We start from the raw sequence: 16459 nt of genomic DNA, 5'->3' as shown, positions 1-16459 counted from the left end.
CTAACATAAACTAGTAATAATAAATCAGAATCTTGAACGGCGAGACTGTACACACACACACACACACACACATACACACATACACACACACACACACACACTATCCAACGAAGTCTATTTCTAGATAGTTATGCAGCAATCAATTACAGTGCAGAAGAAAATTCCGCGTTACATTATATGAAAGTACATACGTAATTAACAACTTCTTTACTTATTGTGAATCGAAGAATTCGCCTGCATAGTTATATTAATTAATTGTTGTATTGGGCTGTTCAATAAATATCGATTTTGTATTACATTTTTGGGCTTGTTATACTATAAGATCTTATTTGATAAGCGATTTACGCCTCTAGCGTTTATTGTATACGAACCATATTCGATTCATTTAACATAATATCGTTCTAGTCTAATCATGTTACGTCATACAATATTTTCGCAATACTAGTAGTAAATTACATCACGTTCATCGCGGTATGAGTGTCACCTTCATGATAAATATTACCATGACATAAATACGTAATATTGAAGGAAATTGCACGCAAATAATGTCATATAAAAGAAATTACTTAATTAGGAATACTTCAGCACTAATCAGCAAATACTATATAAGTATTATATACGAGTGTAATCATAAAAGTCCGTATGATAGCACGAGATAAACTTGTACGGATTTCTTTGTTCATTTATTTAGATTTGTAAATGTTACGAGGTTCATTATACCTATTTGAATGAAGGGTATTTTGTGTAAGCTATATATCTAATATATCGGAATGATCGATATGGTATCGATACCGCATCGGTGTCCGGTATCATGTCGCAAGCGCGTCCTTGGTCACGGGCGGCTCACGGCTACCGGCTGACCGTAACGCTTCCGTATCTAACTTACGTCACAACACGTGTTCTCTCATTTTTTTTATGCTATCATAGTTTAGAATTGCCGAGATTCCGGTGGAATAGAGTATTATCACCTTTTACGACATATAGCCGACTCGTCAATCCACCACACGTATGCCTCCACCAACTGTACAGTGATTTATGATGATTCTTTGGGTTCGTAAATAAATTTTGTATTACGTTTGTCTAGTTTGATATCCTTGGTCAGGGGCAGCTCATGGTTACCGATCAGCGACGCGACGCGACTGACCGTAACAGCTTCCGTATCCGTCACAGGTGACACGCGTTCTGTTAAACTGTTTTGTTATTATTTTTTATGTATGCAAAATATATTTTTTGTAGTAAGCTGTTATAACAAATGATTTATCTTAATAATTGATTGTTGTGTAAGAATAGAACTTGCGTTTCAAAATGTAACTCATCGATCCGGTCGAAGAAAATAAGCATCTGCGTCACGAAACACGGGAAATTTCTCCCTGTGACGTCAGTCGCGTGTTAGGCTCAACATGCCCTCGGATATGCGTGGGTGGTATGCGTTAAAATCGTAAAGCCATTTCAGTAGGCGTCGCTAAATGGAGTTCGGAACAATTCCACTGGCAGAATTTATACAGCTTCATTAAAACATAGTAATGTTATTACCCTTCAGTGTCAAAATGTCAATTGAATTCGTGTACGCCTGTACCAACGAACATTCTTATAGAATTACATCACCGTCGCGAATTAAACGTCGCCATTACAACTGCGCAAATTAGATTATTGGAAAACTGTTCAAATAAATATAATTGAAAATGGCAAGAGTGTAACGTACGATGAATTGTTCTGCTAATGACGTGAGATGTCAGATATAGCCGTATGTGTCTTCGAATAAACGACGGCACGATGATTTCATTGCTTCAATGTTGACATGTCGACACGATAAAGTAACGCCCATACAATTTTGTACTTTAATATAGGCAAAAATATGTTTTTGACTAAGACTAAGATTATAAGTCTAATATACTTATATTAGACTTATAATCTTAGTCATTGATCATTAAAAAATATAACTACAAGAATAAATTAGCTATAAGCGTTTTCAAATTTCGAACGCAATGCGACGTTGATGCTCTATTATTGACAGAATGATATCGCGATATACTTGTCTTGAATAATTTATTATCTTAAGATGCTAAGCAGTTATTTGGAATCTAAATATTATTAATATGGAGTATTGCTAACGAATAAAGGTCGAATGTATCATTATTGATTGGTATTGTTGAATGCGTGTCAATCAATCGAATTATAGTATCAATTTAGTAATAATACAAGTGCATGCGAGAGATATTGTTGTGGCGGTCGATTACGCAAGGAGTGACCGCGAACAGAGGTCGTATACGTTCTCATATTTATAATACGTATTCTTCAATCTCGAACGCGAGGCCGAAACCACGAAAAGAGTACGATTTCGCAACGAAACGTATTTCAATGTCAGTGTAAACGTTAGCGACGGCTGCTCGCGGTTTTTGAAACATTAGATTATACGAGAACACTTAACACGACTTATATATTCGTTTGTTATATCCTCTTTGGATGAGTCATTTTTAAAAACGATAATTTTTTAATTCATTATATTTACTGAAACATACATACAATTGGATAGAAATTATTAACATTTTTTTGGCTGATATTCCGAGTGATTTTCTAAGAAAATTTAATACAAAGAAAATAAATGTCTTCTGAATTCCATGCAACAAACGTTGTTAGTGCAGCGAGCTCGTATTTTGCAGGAAACAGAATAAGAAGTGTGCAGCTATAAATTAGTTGTTTATTAACATTGGAATACATGCGAGGAGATTTAGATCATATGACTTCGTAATACGATTCAAATTAGATTAATCGAATTCGTGTAGGTTTGACAGTTGAAAATATTGCCAGGCCATGAAACAGCTAGACTGGATTCAGAACCGGTCTAGCACATAGGTAGCCGGCTGCAATTAAAGAAGCGAGCTTTCCGAGTTATCTATAACGTTCACTGTATAATTATTTGTATTTAATAGAGCTGCATATTTATTTTGATTTTCTCGAATTATATCGAACACATACATACATTCAATTACGTCAATTTACCACCTCTCATTAGTGATATGTTAATCGACAATAAATTATCATTTATAGATAATATTTTAACCATTACGACAATGTTTGTATATATAGACTATTAAATATTTTATTTATTCAAATTGTTTAATTAAAAAGTAAGAAGTTGATAAGTCTTTTCCTTTCTTACTTGTAATTTAAGATGTTCTGTCGAATTGTTTTACGTATTTTTCATTCAGTTATTTGATCACGTGAATTGTTTTGGCAAGTTTAATGTTGTGTTGTAATGTTGGCAGGCCGTGCGTCATTTCCTCTTGCTGACCGTGAACCGACGTTACGTCACGCGAGATTAGGATGCGCCTACGCTACCAAACTAAATGACGTTCGACTTTGTCCCCATATATTTAAAAAAATGACCATTCCCGTTACACTTGACAACGGCGCTCATTTTGTTAGTTGTAACAGCGTTGAGTCGATCAAATGATCGCGTGATGTTCTTCTATGACAATTTTTCGTCATTTCCATTTAAGTTATCAACACAAAGGTTCGTAATACTTTTTGGAATTACGCGGATGACATCATTCTAATTAGTCTGTTTGTTTATCAGAGGTAATTTCCAGTAACACGGATACTGTAAATACCCTAATCATTTCTGTAAACTGTTTAACGGGAAAACTTTTCCGAGACTACTTTAATTCTTTTTTCAAATAAGTATATCAAAATGTCACGCGTTTGATAACCCAAGATAGCATTTGATCTAGATAATTTAGGTATGTTATTATATGCTGTTGCTTCCTGTCATTAAAATAATATTTATCGTGAAATAGTTTTTAGTTTCAATCGATGTAACATTTTGAAACTTCAAACTTGTTGATGATGTAAGATATTTAGTAAAAAGGTCGCAATGTATTTGTTTTCCTTATTTCGTTTTATTTTTCAATTTGAAATAGAAACTGTTGAACTGAACTTATATTAATACAAATTGATGGCGGATTCAATATCAAGGTTGGAACTAAAATGTCAATTGTGTACTAATACAGGAAGTTCTTTATAGGGCAGACGCCGTGACTCGATTAGAAATAAATGTGCATTATGGTCCATTGTTAAGACGCAGACGTGAGCTATTACACGTAATGTCTAACTCATTACTAATCGAAGACAGGCGCCTACAAACAATGCAATTGAAGATAAAATTCAATAGTCGAGTACACAAAACTATATTGTCACTTCAATTACTAAGATTACGCTAAAACGGTCAAAGATATACTCGATAAATACGTTTGAGGAAAACTATGTTCTACTTGATTATACAAAATTACTTTGCGATAATTTATTCGTTTACTAAATTTTAATCTAAAAAACGTGCAGCGATATTATATGAAACGCAATACGTAAAAAGTTAAGTTCAGCAAGCAGACGCAGACGTCAAGTATTTTTAGTGACGACGCATCGGGTTTGAAGGGTTAATCGCAATTCTGGCCATTCGCAGACCGGTTGTGTTTTGTTTTTTTCGACGCCAGACTCGAGGTAAACGCTCTACACACAGGGAAATTGGCTGCCTTCTATTTCATTTCGTCCTGTTATTGGTATGGATTTGATGTTCTCATTCATTTCGCGTTTGCCATATAGGTACATATTATTTGTTTAGTTTATACCATTTGTTTACTGTACGTCCTTTATAATTACCTTAATACTTCCTGAACAGAAGATAACGTCGAATTTCAAAATAATGAAAGGACTTTATTTCATATGGGATTATATTTGGCAAGCGCCTACGTAGAAAATATTTTTCAAGCCAAAAGTATCGTGGGCGGAAAAGTCTGATATTATTTACTCAAATGAAAATAAGGACGACCGAAATTGCTTACGCCTCCGTCTGTGGCTGATCCCAAAAGAATTCTTATTTTATGCGTCTGCTTAGCGTTAAATGTTTTCGTACATGTGTATCTTCCCGACACCCACTGGTTTTATCTCGAAATTCATTTAAATAAACTTTAATTAAAATCGACTTTAGATCACGTGCTTCGTAAGACGAAGATGGTTGGACACCATGTGTTGTTCAACTTAAAGATTAATCGGTTACTTTAGTACCGAAGAGCTTAAAGGTTTACGGTATTCAGTAGCAGGGACGCCCCCTACTAATAAAAATATATGATCGTTCTCGTTTCGTATACTCTCTAATTATTTCCATTACATTTTGTGTAGTGCGCTATCCTTCGTAACGTTTTATGAAAAACTGAAATGAAGTTGAATATTTTAATTGCAGTTTTTGTTCGCAAAATAAAAGGCGCAGAGCGAGGTGGTTTTTTTGCTCGTTGTTTACACACGACTCTGGTTTTTATTTAAGAAATATGAGAAGTTTTTGCTTTAAAAGCTAGCAATTAGGCCACTTTTAAATTACTAGAACTAATACTTGCAGTAAGGACATTGCAGCATATATTATTTTAAAATGCTATTGTAATTTTATAATTAAAACTAAACATAGCTATCGTGTATACGTCAGACGTCCTATTCTTAGCGACTGACATTATGAGCCTACGTGATCCATGTCACTATTTGTGGCTCAGGTATTTTAGAGGGTAAAAAGATATTTTAAAACAATATCAAGGGGAACTACAAATAGCCGAGGGTAGTGACCTGTTAGAGGCATCTATGATTCATCTCGAACCCTCTGTTATCGCCCTTCGGTTTTTATACTATCCCTCCTGATGACGTCACCAAATGTAATGACGCATTCGTTCCCTCGACATTCATCACGATCCCGTCATACCCTGATTCATTGTTACATTGTTTCTTTGAAAGCAAGAGTTTTATTTTTACCAGAGACCGCAGGGTTAAATGTTATTTTGAAGTTTTTTTTGTATTGTGCTCAGAAAGTTACGCGTAACTCGGAGGCACTCGCACATTTCTTAGGTAATTTTGTAAAATTACTTGGAAAGTTGCTTACGACAGATTCGTTATTTGCGAGTTTATTTTTGGATATTAGAAATGTCTTGAATTATTTTTATGCTTTGTTATTACGATTCGAAATAAAAGTTGTTTAATTTAACTGAAGACTGACAAAATCAAAGTACACGAATAATTATTATGATGTAAGTTTATTCTGTAATATTCCTTATCAATAAGAACTTTAAAGATTTGTTTTTTTGTTACGCTAGATGAGTTTCAGCGGTCAGCGACCTTAGCCACGCGGATATGCAGCCGCGGGTGTGAGCTTGCGTTAGAGTGGAATGAAAATGTAGGGAAAATAAATCAGACAGCATAAAGCTAGAGTCTCGTTACTAGGGAGCGAAGAGTTCGTATACTAATTCGAATGGAACGAAATGGAACGGTGTTAAATAAAAATTATCGTAAAGAAATTGCAGACGCGTGTCTTGGCAGCGAGCGAGTCGTCCACTTTAGGAGTTCCTTGGTTATCGATGAGCGCTCTTGTGAGACGGTGTTCTGAGGGCGTAGTAAAAACCAGACTCGTCCCCAAGTAATTGTTGGCACGTGCATATTTTTTTGTGTGGGTTAATGTGAATGCACTCAGGTTTAGGGTCGATCACGTGCGGTAAACGTTTTTGCAAACTTATTTTACCAGGGTTTAACTATTGCTTTCTATTGCAGAGGCTATAGTAAGAAACACTGCTCAATGACTAGTATGCGAACCACATAAATTATGAATCACTGGTCTGATAAAATTGATCCGTTATTACATTTCTTTACAATTATAAATGTAACATTTAATCAAATTTCAAATGAAACTATACAAATGCTAGGGGATATTAATTTGGTAAAAAATTAGTTGATCTGAATACCAGCGGTACAGACAAGGTAAACGGAGCGTGTCACAATGTACGGACGGCGTATCGGCGGATAAGTGTGAAGTTACGCAAATCCGCAGATATGTAGCCGTGCGCAGGCGCGCCGCACAACGCTTGCACAAGGTTTCGCAGACCTTTGTTTTACGCAACCAGATCGATTTAATAGCTAGCCGTTTTATTATTTGAACAAATACTTAATCAGAAAAATTGTAATAACAGAATATTTTCACATAAAACTTACAATACTATAGGCGTCTATAAAAAAAAAATCGCAACAACCGGAACTTTCCGTGCACAATACCCTGCATTTCCGTTTTAGTCCAGCAGGTGTTTGCAGTCTTAACCTTTTAAATATACGTAAAAAGTGTTCTATTGTACGCGAGATACAATGATGTCCGGCAATTTATTTCTCAGAATGACGCTCGCATTGTGTTTTGAGTAGTAAGTAGAGGTGATGGTTGCTCGAGATCAATGCACTATGTCCACGTCCGGTAGCCGCGTCCGGTGTTTTCGTATCACCAAAAAAGGTGCGAACATGCGTTATTTATAGTAATGACGAACACTCCGTCGTCCTCGTCCGACTCATTTATTTACGGAATGAGGAGAGGTGTAGGTGTATGAATAATAAAAAATCATTGCTGGCATTTTCAATCGTAAAGATGCGTCGAGTTGATCTTTCCTCTATTATAATCGCATGACGTCAGAACATGCATTTTATTGTTTTCCAAATGACTTCAATCGTCGGTTCCGCACGAGCAAAGAGGCGGCGCAGCGTCGACGCCAGCGACATTGGCACAGTTGTTCACGACCTCAGCAGCCGCAAGTCGACCGAGGCCACAAACAAACGCCCCAAAACGAATAACATAAACGTCTGAAATTCCGGCACGCCTGAATCATGTCGTACAAACGTAAACTAGCAGCGTAATCGCATCAATAAACTAAAACTCGAATCGCATGGACATTAGCGCCGCGCCGGGTGCCAATAGAAATTACGCTGTTCGATATATCGTCCCGAAACGTTACCAAGGGTCGATTATGCAATTCAAACAATGCCTTGTGCGTCTCGTTGATGTTATACAACTGTTGAAACCAAAAGACGTACGGATACGGTCGTTTTGCTGCGAGCCCGGTATTATGCAAATACGTCGCTGTAACGTAGCGGTGTCTTACACCACGATACTTTGCAACACGGTTTCAAAATGTTTTCAAAACAGTCAATATGGGTGCAGGCAGGCAGGTAAGCGATGCCAGATATCGGCTACGGCCTCGGGTATAGTTTTAAATTCGATTTAGATTATGTTTGTTCTATGAAATAGACACCAGGTCTTTTTTGATTAATTAAATAAATAGATTGGAAAGTAGGTTTTGATTTTGATGGAAATATAGTACAGGCAGTGGCCGGGCCGGCATGCGACGCATCGGCGTCTGCCGGGTCTATCGCGAACTAATTTGGCACATCCGCTAGAGAGTGCCAGCGCAGCCACAGCCATAAATATCTCGTCCCGTTAGCGCCGCAGACACGCTAATATCATTTCGCGACATGAAAACAGACACACTCAGACAATTATTTATAGATGTAGTGTTACGAAGGGGAATATCAGACATTTTTGTATGATAAATTCCTGCTACGCGGCGTTATTAAGTATGTATCAAGTTGCGTAATCAAAAGCCCTATATCGTGAACTCGTCATTGTTTGCGATGTATGTGATCATCCGACCCGACTCCTGAGCACCGCGTTACGCAAAAAACGTCGAGTTTTGTTACCTGAAACGTTGCACTGTGGTATTATTATTTTGGCGTGGAGTAGGCGGGATGGGCTCGAACAATAACGCCGAGGACAATATTTTATACCTGTGATTATTTACAAAGGTTTCCTTGTGTTTACCAGCGACAGAGTCGCGGGCACCACCTTGTCTGGTCTTTTACTACATATATAAAATACTTTACCCGCAACAATATTTAATGGTGACATATTTACCCAAATCAAATTAATTTCCAATATATATTCCATATAATTTTATACCACTTTTTTTTAATTAATAAAACCTTCTGTTTGTTCCACTATAAAAATTGTTTAATTAAGTTTATCTCGCATTTATTTACATAATATACTATTTCTTTATTTACAAATATACCTACTGTAGAAAAAAACGAGGAACCCCAAAATGTCTTCAATACGTTTTAAAAAATGCAACATGATATTGTGTGCCTAAATATGGTTATCTCGAAGATTTGAATCAAACTACCTGCGTTGTCACTTCAAATCGATCTGATGAACATGCTCACCCGGATGCTATTGATTGATACTTCCTTTAAGACTATTCATCAAATATATCATTGGAATTGTTTGTATTATTTCCTGAATAAAAATATTAAATACATTTTTAAAACGAAGTTTCATTGTTAGTAGCTGTACCCATAATAAATAAAAACACTAATATTATTCATCATCGTGTAATTATCTCATCAAAGATTCTTGTAAGAAGCTCTATAAAATTGCTCGTAGCGCGAGAAAAATAATTTAATTCAGTCTCAAAGGATGAGAAAACTACTAACTGGGACCGTAAAAATCTACTTAAAAACATCAAAGAAACGCGGAATCAATATTAATGTTCTTATTTACCTTTGAGACGGTGCAAAATCGCGGGATATCACGGTGTGGAGTCCGCCGGATGACTCGAATTTATAATCAGGGGCGCTTTTATATGCGATACGTGAGAACGGAGGTCAAAGGGCGGGTCACTTGCTCGTGTTGCACCTTCCAAAATCAGACATGTGGCCATTCTCACGATTGAAAAGAATGCCTAAATAATAATCTTGACCAGTGGATGTGCACAATCATTAGAATTTATTAGGGGTACGCAAGGTCAGCTGCTAGTATGCAAATGTTATTTGACCGGCTGTTTAATCAGATGACAAAAAAACTCTGGGAAAGTTAGACACATGTCCATTAACGGGAGATGACTTTGGGTCAAGATCCTGTCATACAGCTGGCTACCTGACATGGAGCGGTCCGCTAATATCTTAAAAACAAAAAACTAACATTTCCTTTCTGAAATCACACATGGCAGAACTGGACCCGCATCCGCAGTGTCGTTCATCCACATTGTTAACGGTTACCTATAAGCTATAATCTAAGAAAACAAAAAAAAAACATTGCAATGTTATATTAACGATCGCGTCTTCTAACCGTACCGTATTTTGATAAAAGGTTTCATAAAGAAACTGCCTATTTATCTTTTTCTCATTTTAGGATTCAGGCTTTTCGTGTAATAACCAAATGCAAAACATTCCCGCTTTGAGTAGTAACTTTGAAAAGGCTTCTCAAGTCACGGTGTACTTGGCTCTGCGGCTCTGCTATTACGTAAAAGGTGAAGCAAAAGTTTTTACATTTGAGCCACGGTACCGTTTCGCATCGTGAAACGACGCTTTTGACAACGTTCGCTTTGATGATACTCCGCTGAAGGGTATTAAATTTTACCTTTTTTAATGTCTGTCCACTCAAAAGCGAACTAAGTTAATACTGTTTCGTAAATATAGACACGGGCGGGATTACGTTACGTTAGTCAGTAGTGATTTTTATTTCAAGCTATTTATTATTTGCGTCAAGGACTTTTTTAAACTCGTTTGACGAATGTCATTCGGGATAAAATACAATAACTACAGGTCAAAGAAACCATTTTCTGTCAGACTCAATTTCGTGGACGCGTAATGAAAATTGTTTCGGTCGGGTTGTCAAGGAGAGCTCAATGTACAAAAGGTGGGTTGTTGCCCCTTTCGTGAGAGCGAACTCTGAGTAAGAGTAAATTAAAGTGAACAAATAAATCTATCTCGTCAAAACTCTATCACAATATTCATTACAAATTAAGATTGGATTTGTTATCAAATAAAAGATCTTTTAAGAGCGACAATACAAGGGTCGGTATGCGGGACAGGTGAATGATGGTGCCTTCTTATATAAGTTTAAAGGAATGCAATACTGGAGGGGTGCATAAAATATTTTTTTGTTATATTTTATTAGGGAGGTTGTTGGAATCAGGTGATTGAATAAGGGTGGCAGGTACACCTCTGACTAAATCATGGGGTCGTCTGGTAGTGCATGAGGTGCGCGGGCGCAGCGCCGCTCACCCTTGACCCCATTGTATTGTACGCAGCAATGACACCGTTCGCCTTGAGTCGCTAGCATTGCCGGAGATATTCGCAACAATGGAGGCCAGATAACGTTTCAAAAGTCGAAAATCCGCCGGTTCCTACCGGTTGCTTGTAATTAATAAAGCCGTTGAGTAATTATTTGTAATATTTTGCCTTTAATGCAATTCTTGTTCAACACGCTGTGTTTATTTTATTGATACGTCTTGTTTTTAAATTAACAGTCGCTGCGCAGCAATAGCAAGGGAAATTGTATCCATATTGTAGGTAGTTTATCAATATGATGTCTAAATTGTTGTAATATATTATTTGATAACGGTTTATCGTCTTCTTACACGGCGCTATCGAATACAAAGGAAGTGACGAACTGTTCCATACATGCATCGTTTCCGTTTCCGACGTTTTTGTGACTTTAAAACACTTTTTCTCACGGGCGCTCATAGTGGGCGGAGTGAAAAAAAGTGCAATTGATTGATACGGTATTTGTTACACGTTTTTTTGTAGTATCAGCTGCATTCATAGCTTTGTAGTTATAGTATCCGAATTCTGGTAACGTAGTCAATACAAATTATACAAGGTAAGCGCTTTTCGATTGCGAGCTAGAGATATCGTCAGTAGGGGACCGTTGCGTCAGTTATTTGAAACTGGCAAAATTTAGCACACAGCAATCCAAACGGTTGACTGTGTTGTACTGCGATAATGTCGTATTTCAACCGATTGCAATTTATACTAGACAAGATTTCTCTACATTAAATCAAGTCCTTGCGAAAACATAACATTAAGTTAGGAAACCATCAATGTTCTATTCAAACAGCGTTATATCGTATGTTTGTCTAAATACCATTTGTGGAGCGTTGCATTCAATGTTTTCATAACATTTATAGTTGCTAAACGAATAGGATTGTAGTTATATATATTTATGCTTAGTCATAAAAAACAACTAACCTTTGAGGATCGGCAAAGACGAATTTCCTTAACTTGAGGTCTCGTAAGACGATCCCTTGTTCGTGACACGCAGCAACAGTTTCCGCCATTTGCCTGAACAGTCTCCGAGCTTCGTGTTCCCTTAGCCTTTTCCTCGCCCTCACATAGGAATGGAGATCGGAGTGCGACCTTGGAAATATAAGGTACACCCTCTTATCCCCAACCAGAACTTCGTGGATAGGGTTTACATTTGGGTGACCGTCGAGGCGGTAGTGCGCTTGGAGGAGGCTACTGCAGTCTCTTGATACCACCTAGAATAAAGTGTATCTATGAACAGCAAGAAATATAATAACACATTTTAATGGATGAACGATAATGAAGGTCAATATTCTCTGTGAACTTGTAAAGCTCGATTTAAATCCAGATAGATATTACCCTGGCTAGACCAGTTTTCTTGGAATATCTTAAACGGATTCTACTCCCATTCATTTAACTATTAACAAGTATGCTAGGGTTAGCGATTAGCTATTCGTTTCCCGTCTAAAAGATTACTATGTAGCAGCTACTCAATGATCTCTTTTATAAACGACTAGTTCTGAAGTGAATAAAGATACCTAAAGATCTATATCAATAGATTGACCCTGTGCAAATAAATAGCGAACGCGATTACAAACGGAATGCTTGGTTGACGACAGATGTTTCTTTATAAATCTGCCATTCTTTCGAATACGTTAAAGCTATTATAAATAGAAGATTTATTTTAATTATTATCATTATTTTATATAGTATCGTAGCTATTTTAGTATATTTATTTTAAATCGACGTCTAGAGTCAATTGTTTTCGAAATGTCAACGACATTGTGAACGCAAATACCAAATCAGATTTCCCGACTCACAATTGATGAATCACGTCGCGTGCGTAAGACCATTTCTTTTTTACTCATACCGTATTAATAGAAATATGTATTTAAATTCGGTTCAGTCGTATCGGCGTTTATATTTAAGTGCTAAATTTTGGGCGTTGTACGAAAATAAAATGTAACACATTTGTCAAATATTTGCTAAAAAGAGTTGATAAGAATTCGCAATAGTTAAAGCAATTGATAATATTTGGCCCCAAATGCGTTTACGGCGTCTAACCTACTTAGCGCTATCAATATTTATTTAATCGCAAGGTGTTGCAAAATATTTACCTATCTACATAATATAACTTCGGCACGTAGAGTTATTGACCAGCCTTTATAATAGGTGGGTCATTTTTTAAATATTTTTAGATAATAAAAAAACTTTATATTAAAATTGTATAAAAAATATATTGCAATATTAATATCATCAGTTTCATTATATCTATCATTATAATTTTATATTAAGTTAGTTTATTAAAATTGACATCATCGAGTCTGTCGCTAATGTAATACCGTTTATGTTTCCTCAATCTTTATTAGCGTTGTAGTTAAGCCAGCAATGAACTTGTAACACTATTCTATTACGTGTTAACGGAATAACTAGTGGGGGGAGCTGTAAGAGGGGGCCCTCGCTAGCCTCGCTGTGACATTCGGTGATCGGTGCGTTATCAACTCGTCTATTTCACAATGTCAATGAGAAGGTCAAACTTATTTTCGACGCGGCATCCACGATTGATGTACACCGCTTCGTAAATTAAATAAATGTAAACATTATATTTCGTTGAATTCTTTCTATATAAGCTCGGGTCGTAGTGACATGTCCTGCTTTACAATTTTTTATACTAATCATCGTAATATAGTACAAATGTGGCAGTTGTGTCGGCAAGAGGCGATGTTGTAAATATACTCTGCGTTTAGCAACGATCACGTTGCCACACTTAACCTTGCCAAGTTCTCACGAGGGAAATGCCTATTCTGTGCCTTGACAATACCTGTATAGGCCTTTGTTAGCACTGGATTTACTATGTATCCTGCGTTACCTAAATCTTTGTATATGTGAGGACGTTCGATTCGATATAACAAGTTTTCGAACTGGTTTCTATACAGAGCGTGGCGTTTGCATGATTCAAGCTAACGCGGAAAACGCTAAGCACACCAAAAACTTAATGTAAATCATATATTGTATTACGCGATGGCACATTAGATGACTGAATACTAGGCTTATGATTGATCTCATGTTAATAGCATAAGTTGCGATTATAACGTTTTGTTCGCTATGAATTAACGTTATTGTTTGCGATATTGCGAAAGTCGACACATGACATTGTAAAAACGGCGATGCTATGGCCTACAAGTGCGATCGAGCAACGCAAGACCGTGACATATAAAGTTTGACATCGACGTTATTAACAAGAAAAAAATACATTTATAACAGATAAGCTCGTGTATCTGTGTGAAAATCAATTCTTGTAGCTAAGGATTTAATTCTAGCAGTTAAATTAGCTGAGTATAAGTAACAATTGACTAATTGCGATGAAAGGGAAACACCATGTGGGCATATTATTGAGAACTGGGTTTATCTCAATGGGGTGTCTATCCCGTGGGATACTAGGAACCCTTTTCGATTGACTACTGGATTTACTTCTATTAAAATAAAATGTATGACTAATAGTTACGTGTTCAATTGTTTAGTTTGACTGATTGAGATAGCTGATAGATGATTTTGAGTTTCTGTCTCAACAATAACTTATCTTAAGCGCATGACAACATAATAAAACAACACTAAGACTTACTTTACGTAATAATTTACGAGCAAGTTACAAATTAGCTAATTACCGACTGGACTGGAGAGGTCGAGTAAAACAAGAGATTACACAGTGTATCAATCAAACAAAACTGCGCAACTTCTTTTGAAACCGGGCACAATTTCGACATGAGACGCGTTACGTATCCCGGTCGTGTCGTCTCGAATGCCGTGATAAATCGTCATGCCTAAATGCCTTCACGAGAAACAAAGACAATGGGGACTTTTTGACGAACGTTTAAATTTAAAATATTAAAAAAAAAAATGTTTAAAAAAAAAAAGTAACTAAAGTTATAATGTTTTTCGTATTACATTTTATTCTATATAAGAATAGAGGATATAAATCAGAATTAATATCATAATACACTACAAACCCTAAGTTAGCTCGAACGTGCTACAAATTTTGTATTGTGCAGGACTGAGACGCGGTCCAACAGGTTTTCGATTATAGTTTCAGTTATCGATATAGAATGGTCACTTACTTTGCAAACATATTCCTCTTGTGTGCGCACGTCCACACACCGACAAAGCGATGAGCCTTCGACTTGTTCCAGTAAGAGATACTTTTCAGCCACCAGGGCTGCTTGGAACTGGTGTTGGGGGGGTGCAGGGCTGGGCGGTGCTGGGCTCGATGGCGATGGAGCGGCTGACAAGCGGTCCGCAAGCGAAGGTGATTGCGCCCGCTCATCCGCTTTGCTGTGCTCTCCAGTAGCCGGCACGGGAACCGTCACTGCAGGCTTGCTCAGGCGCAACGGAAACAACAAGGAGGGGGATCCGGGATCCATCACAACACTATAACACTGTCACTGTCACAAATACACACTAATGTTCACAGAACACAAACACTTATAAACGAAGAAGGAACTATGATGAGATGATCATGATCTGCAAACAGAAATGCAATCCGATTAGACATTTCGCGGCACACAAGCAAAGTTTGCAAATTTATTGCATACGACATGGACTCTTACAAAATTTTAAACTAAACTATGAGACAATCGAGGATTTAGCAACGCGATTTAGTAAGGGGAAATTGTAAAGTACCTACGAATATGGTACAAACCTTGAAATGATTCGCCCTGAGAGGATATCGTACCAAAATTTGTCTGTCCGTGGTGGCGAATCTCGCTTTATTAACACGGAATTACTAGAATTAAATTCGTGCAATTCGAACGCGTATAGACAAGCTAATATTTTGGGCCGGTGTCCGCTCGGGTTGAATTGAGACTAAACGAACACACGACCACCTCCCACTAACGCCATTGCGAGACTAACTTCGAGTTTTGTGACGAGGCTGACGCGGCGCTCGGACGGAGCCTCGGGCCGGCAACCGATCCAACGTCCAATGTCGACACACCGTCAGCTTGCGTAGTACGCGAGCATACGCCATGCGGTTCGTAGACGAAAAATCTACTGTCTCCCTGTCTCTTTTTAATATAATGTTATAGAGCCTCGTAGAAAGAGATAGCACGATACCATTCATTTACGTTTGGCAATGCAATGATGTCAAATGTGTATACAGTTTCAATATTTTTCACAACAATAAATTCAACAACAGAAATAAGTACAGTATTTACAAAAATGTAATTATTGCGAAAAAATATATATGTTTCAAGACTGAAATTTTAATGTGGTGGTTTTACTTGTGTGCATTAATTTAATTACCCCACATTTAGAATCCAAACCTATACGTCGTATTTTTTATTCAATTTGTAATATTGCATAAATTGCATCATTAAGTTGCAAAAAATAACAATTAGTAATATTACAAATTCGTTTATAAGTAATTCAAAAAAAAAAAAATTATAATGGTTTAAGCCAATTAAAACAAATCAGTAAAAAAACTTTTTATTTACTGATTTGTTTTAATTGGCTTAGAGTTGTTATTCAGTAACAAATA

At 36.9% G+C, this 16459-nt stretch overlaps 1 protein-coding gene across 1 annotated transcript in view; it reads right to left on the bottom strand.

Moving 5' to 3' along the window:
* The window catches only part of LOC126781314 (tribbles homolog 2-like), a 32681-nt gene extending 16803 nt beyond the window's left edge, over positions 1–15878 (bottom strand). The window contains exons 1-3 of the mRNA XM_050506245.1: positions 15623–15878; positions 15042–15444; positions 11872–12161 (exon numbers count right to left, since the gene is read on the bottom strand). Coding sequence (XP_050362202.1) covers positions 11872–12161; positions 15042–15344 — 593 coding nt within the window. The 5' untranslated portion in view covers positions 15345–15444; positions 15623–15878. The remainder of the gene's footprint in view (positions 1–11871; positions 12162–15041; positions 15445–15622) is intronic.
* Positions 15879–16459: the final 581 nt, after the last annotated feature.

Source organism: Nymphalis io, chromosome 3 (genome assembly GCF_905147045.1).
Source record: "Nymphalis io chromosome 3, ilAglIoxx1.1, whole genome shotgun sequence".
NCBI classification, from domain to species: domain Eukaryota; kingdom Metazoa; phylum Arthropoda; class Insecta; order Lepidoptera; family Nymphalidae; genus Nymphalis; species Nymphalis io.
The sequence above is the reverse complement of the archived record's forward strand: the minus strand, read 5'-3'. Positions and strand labels throughout refer to the sequence as shown.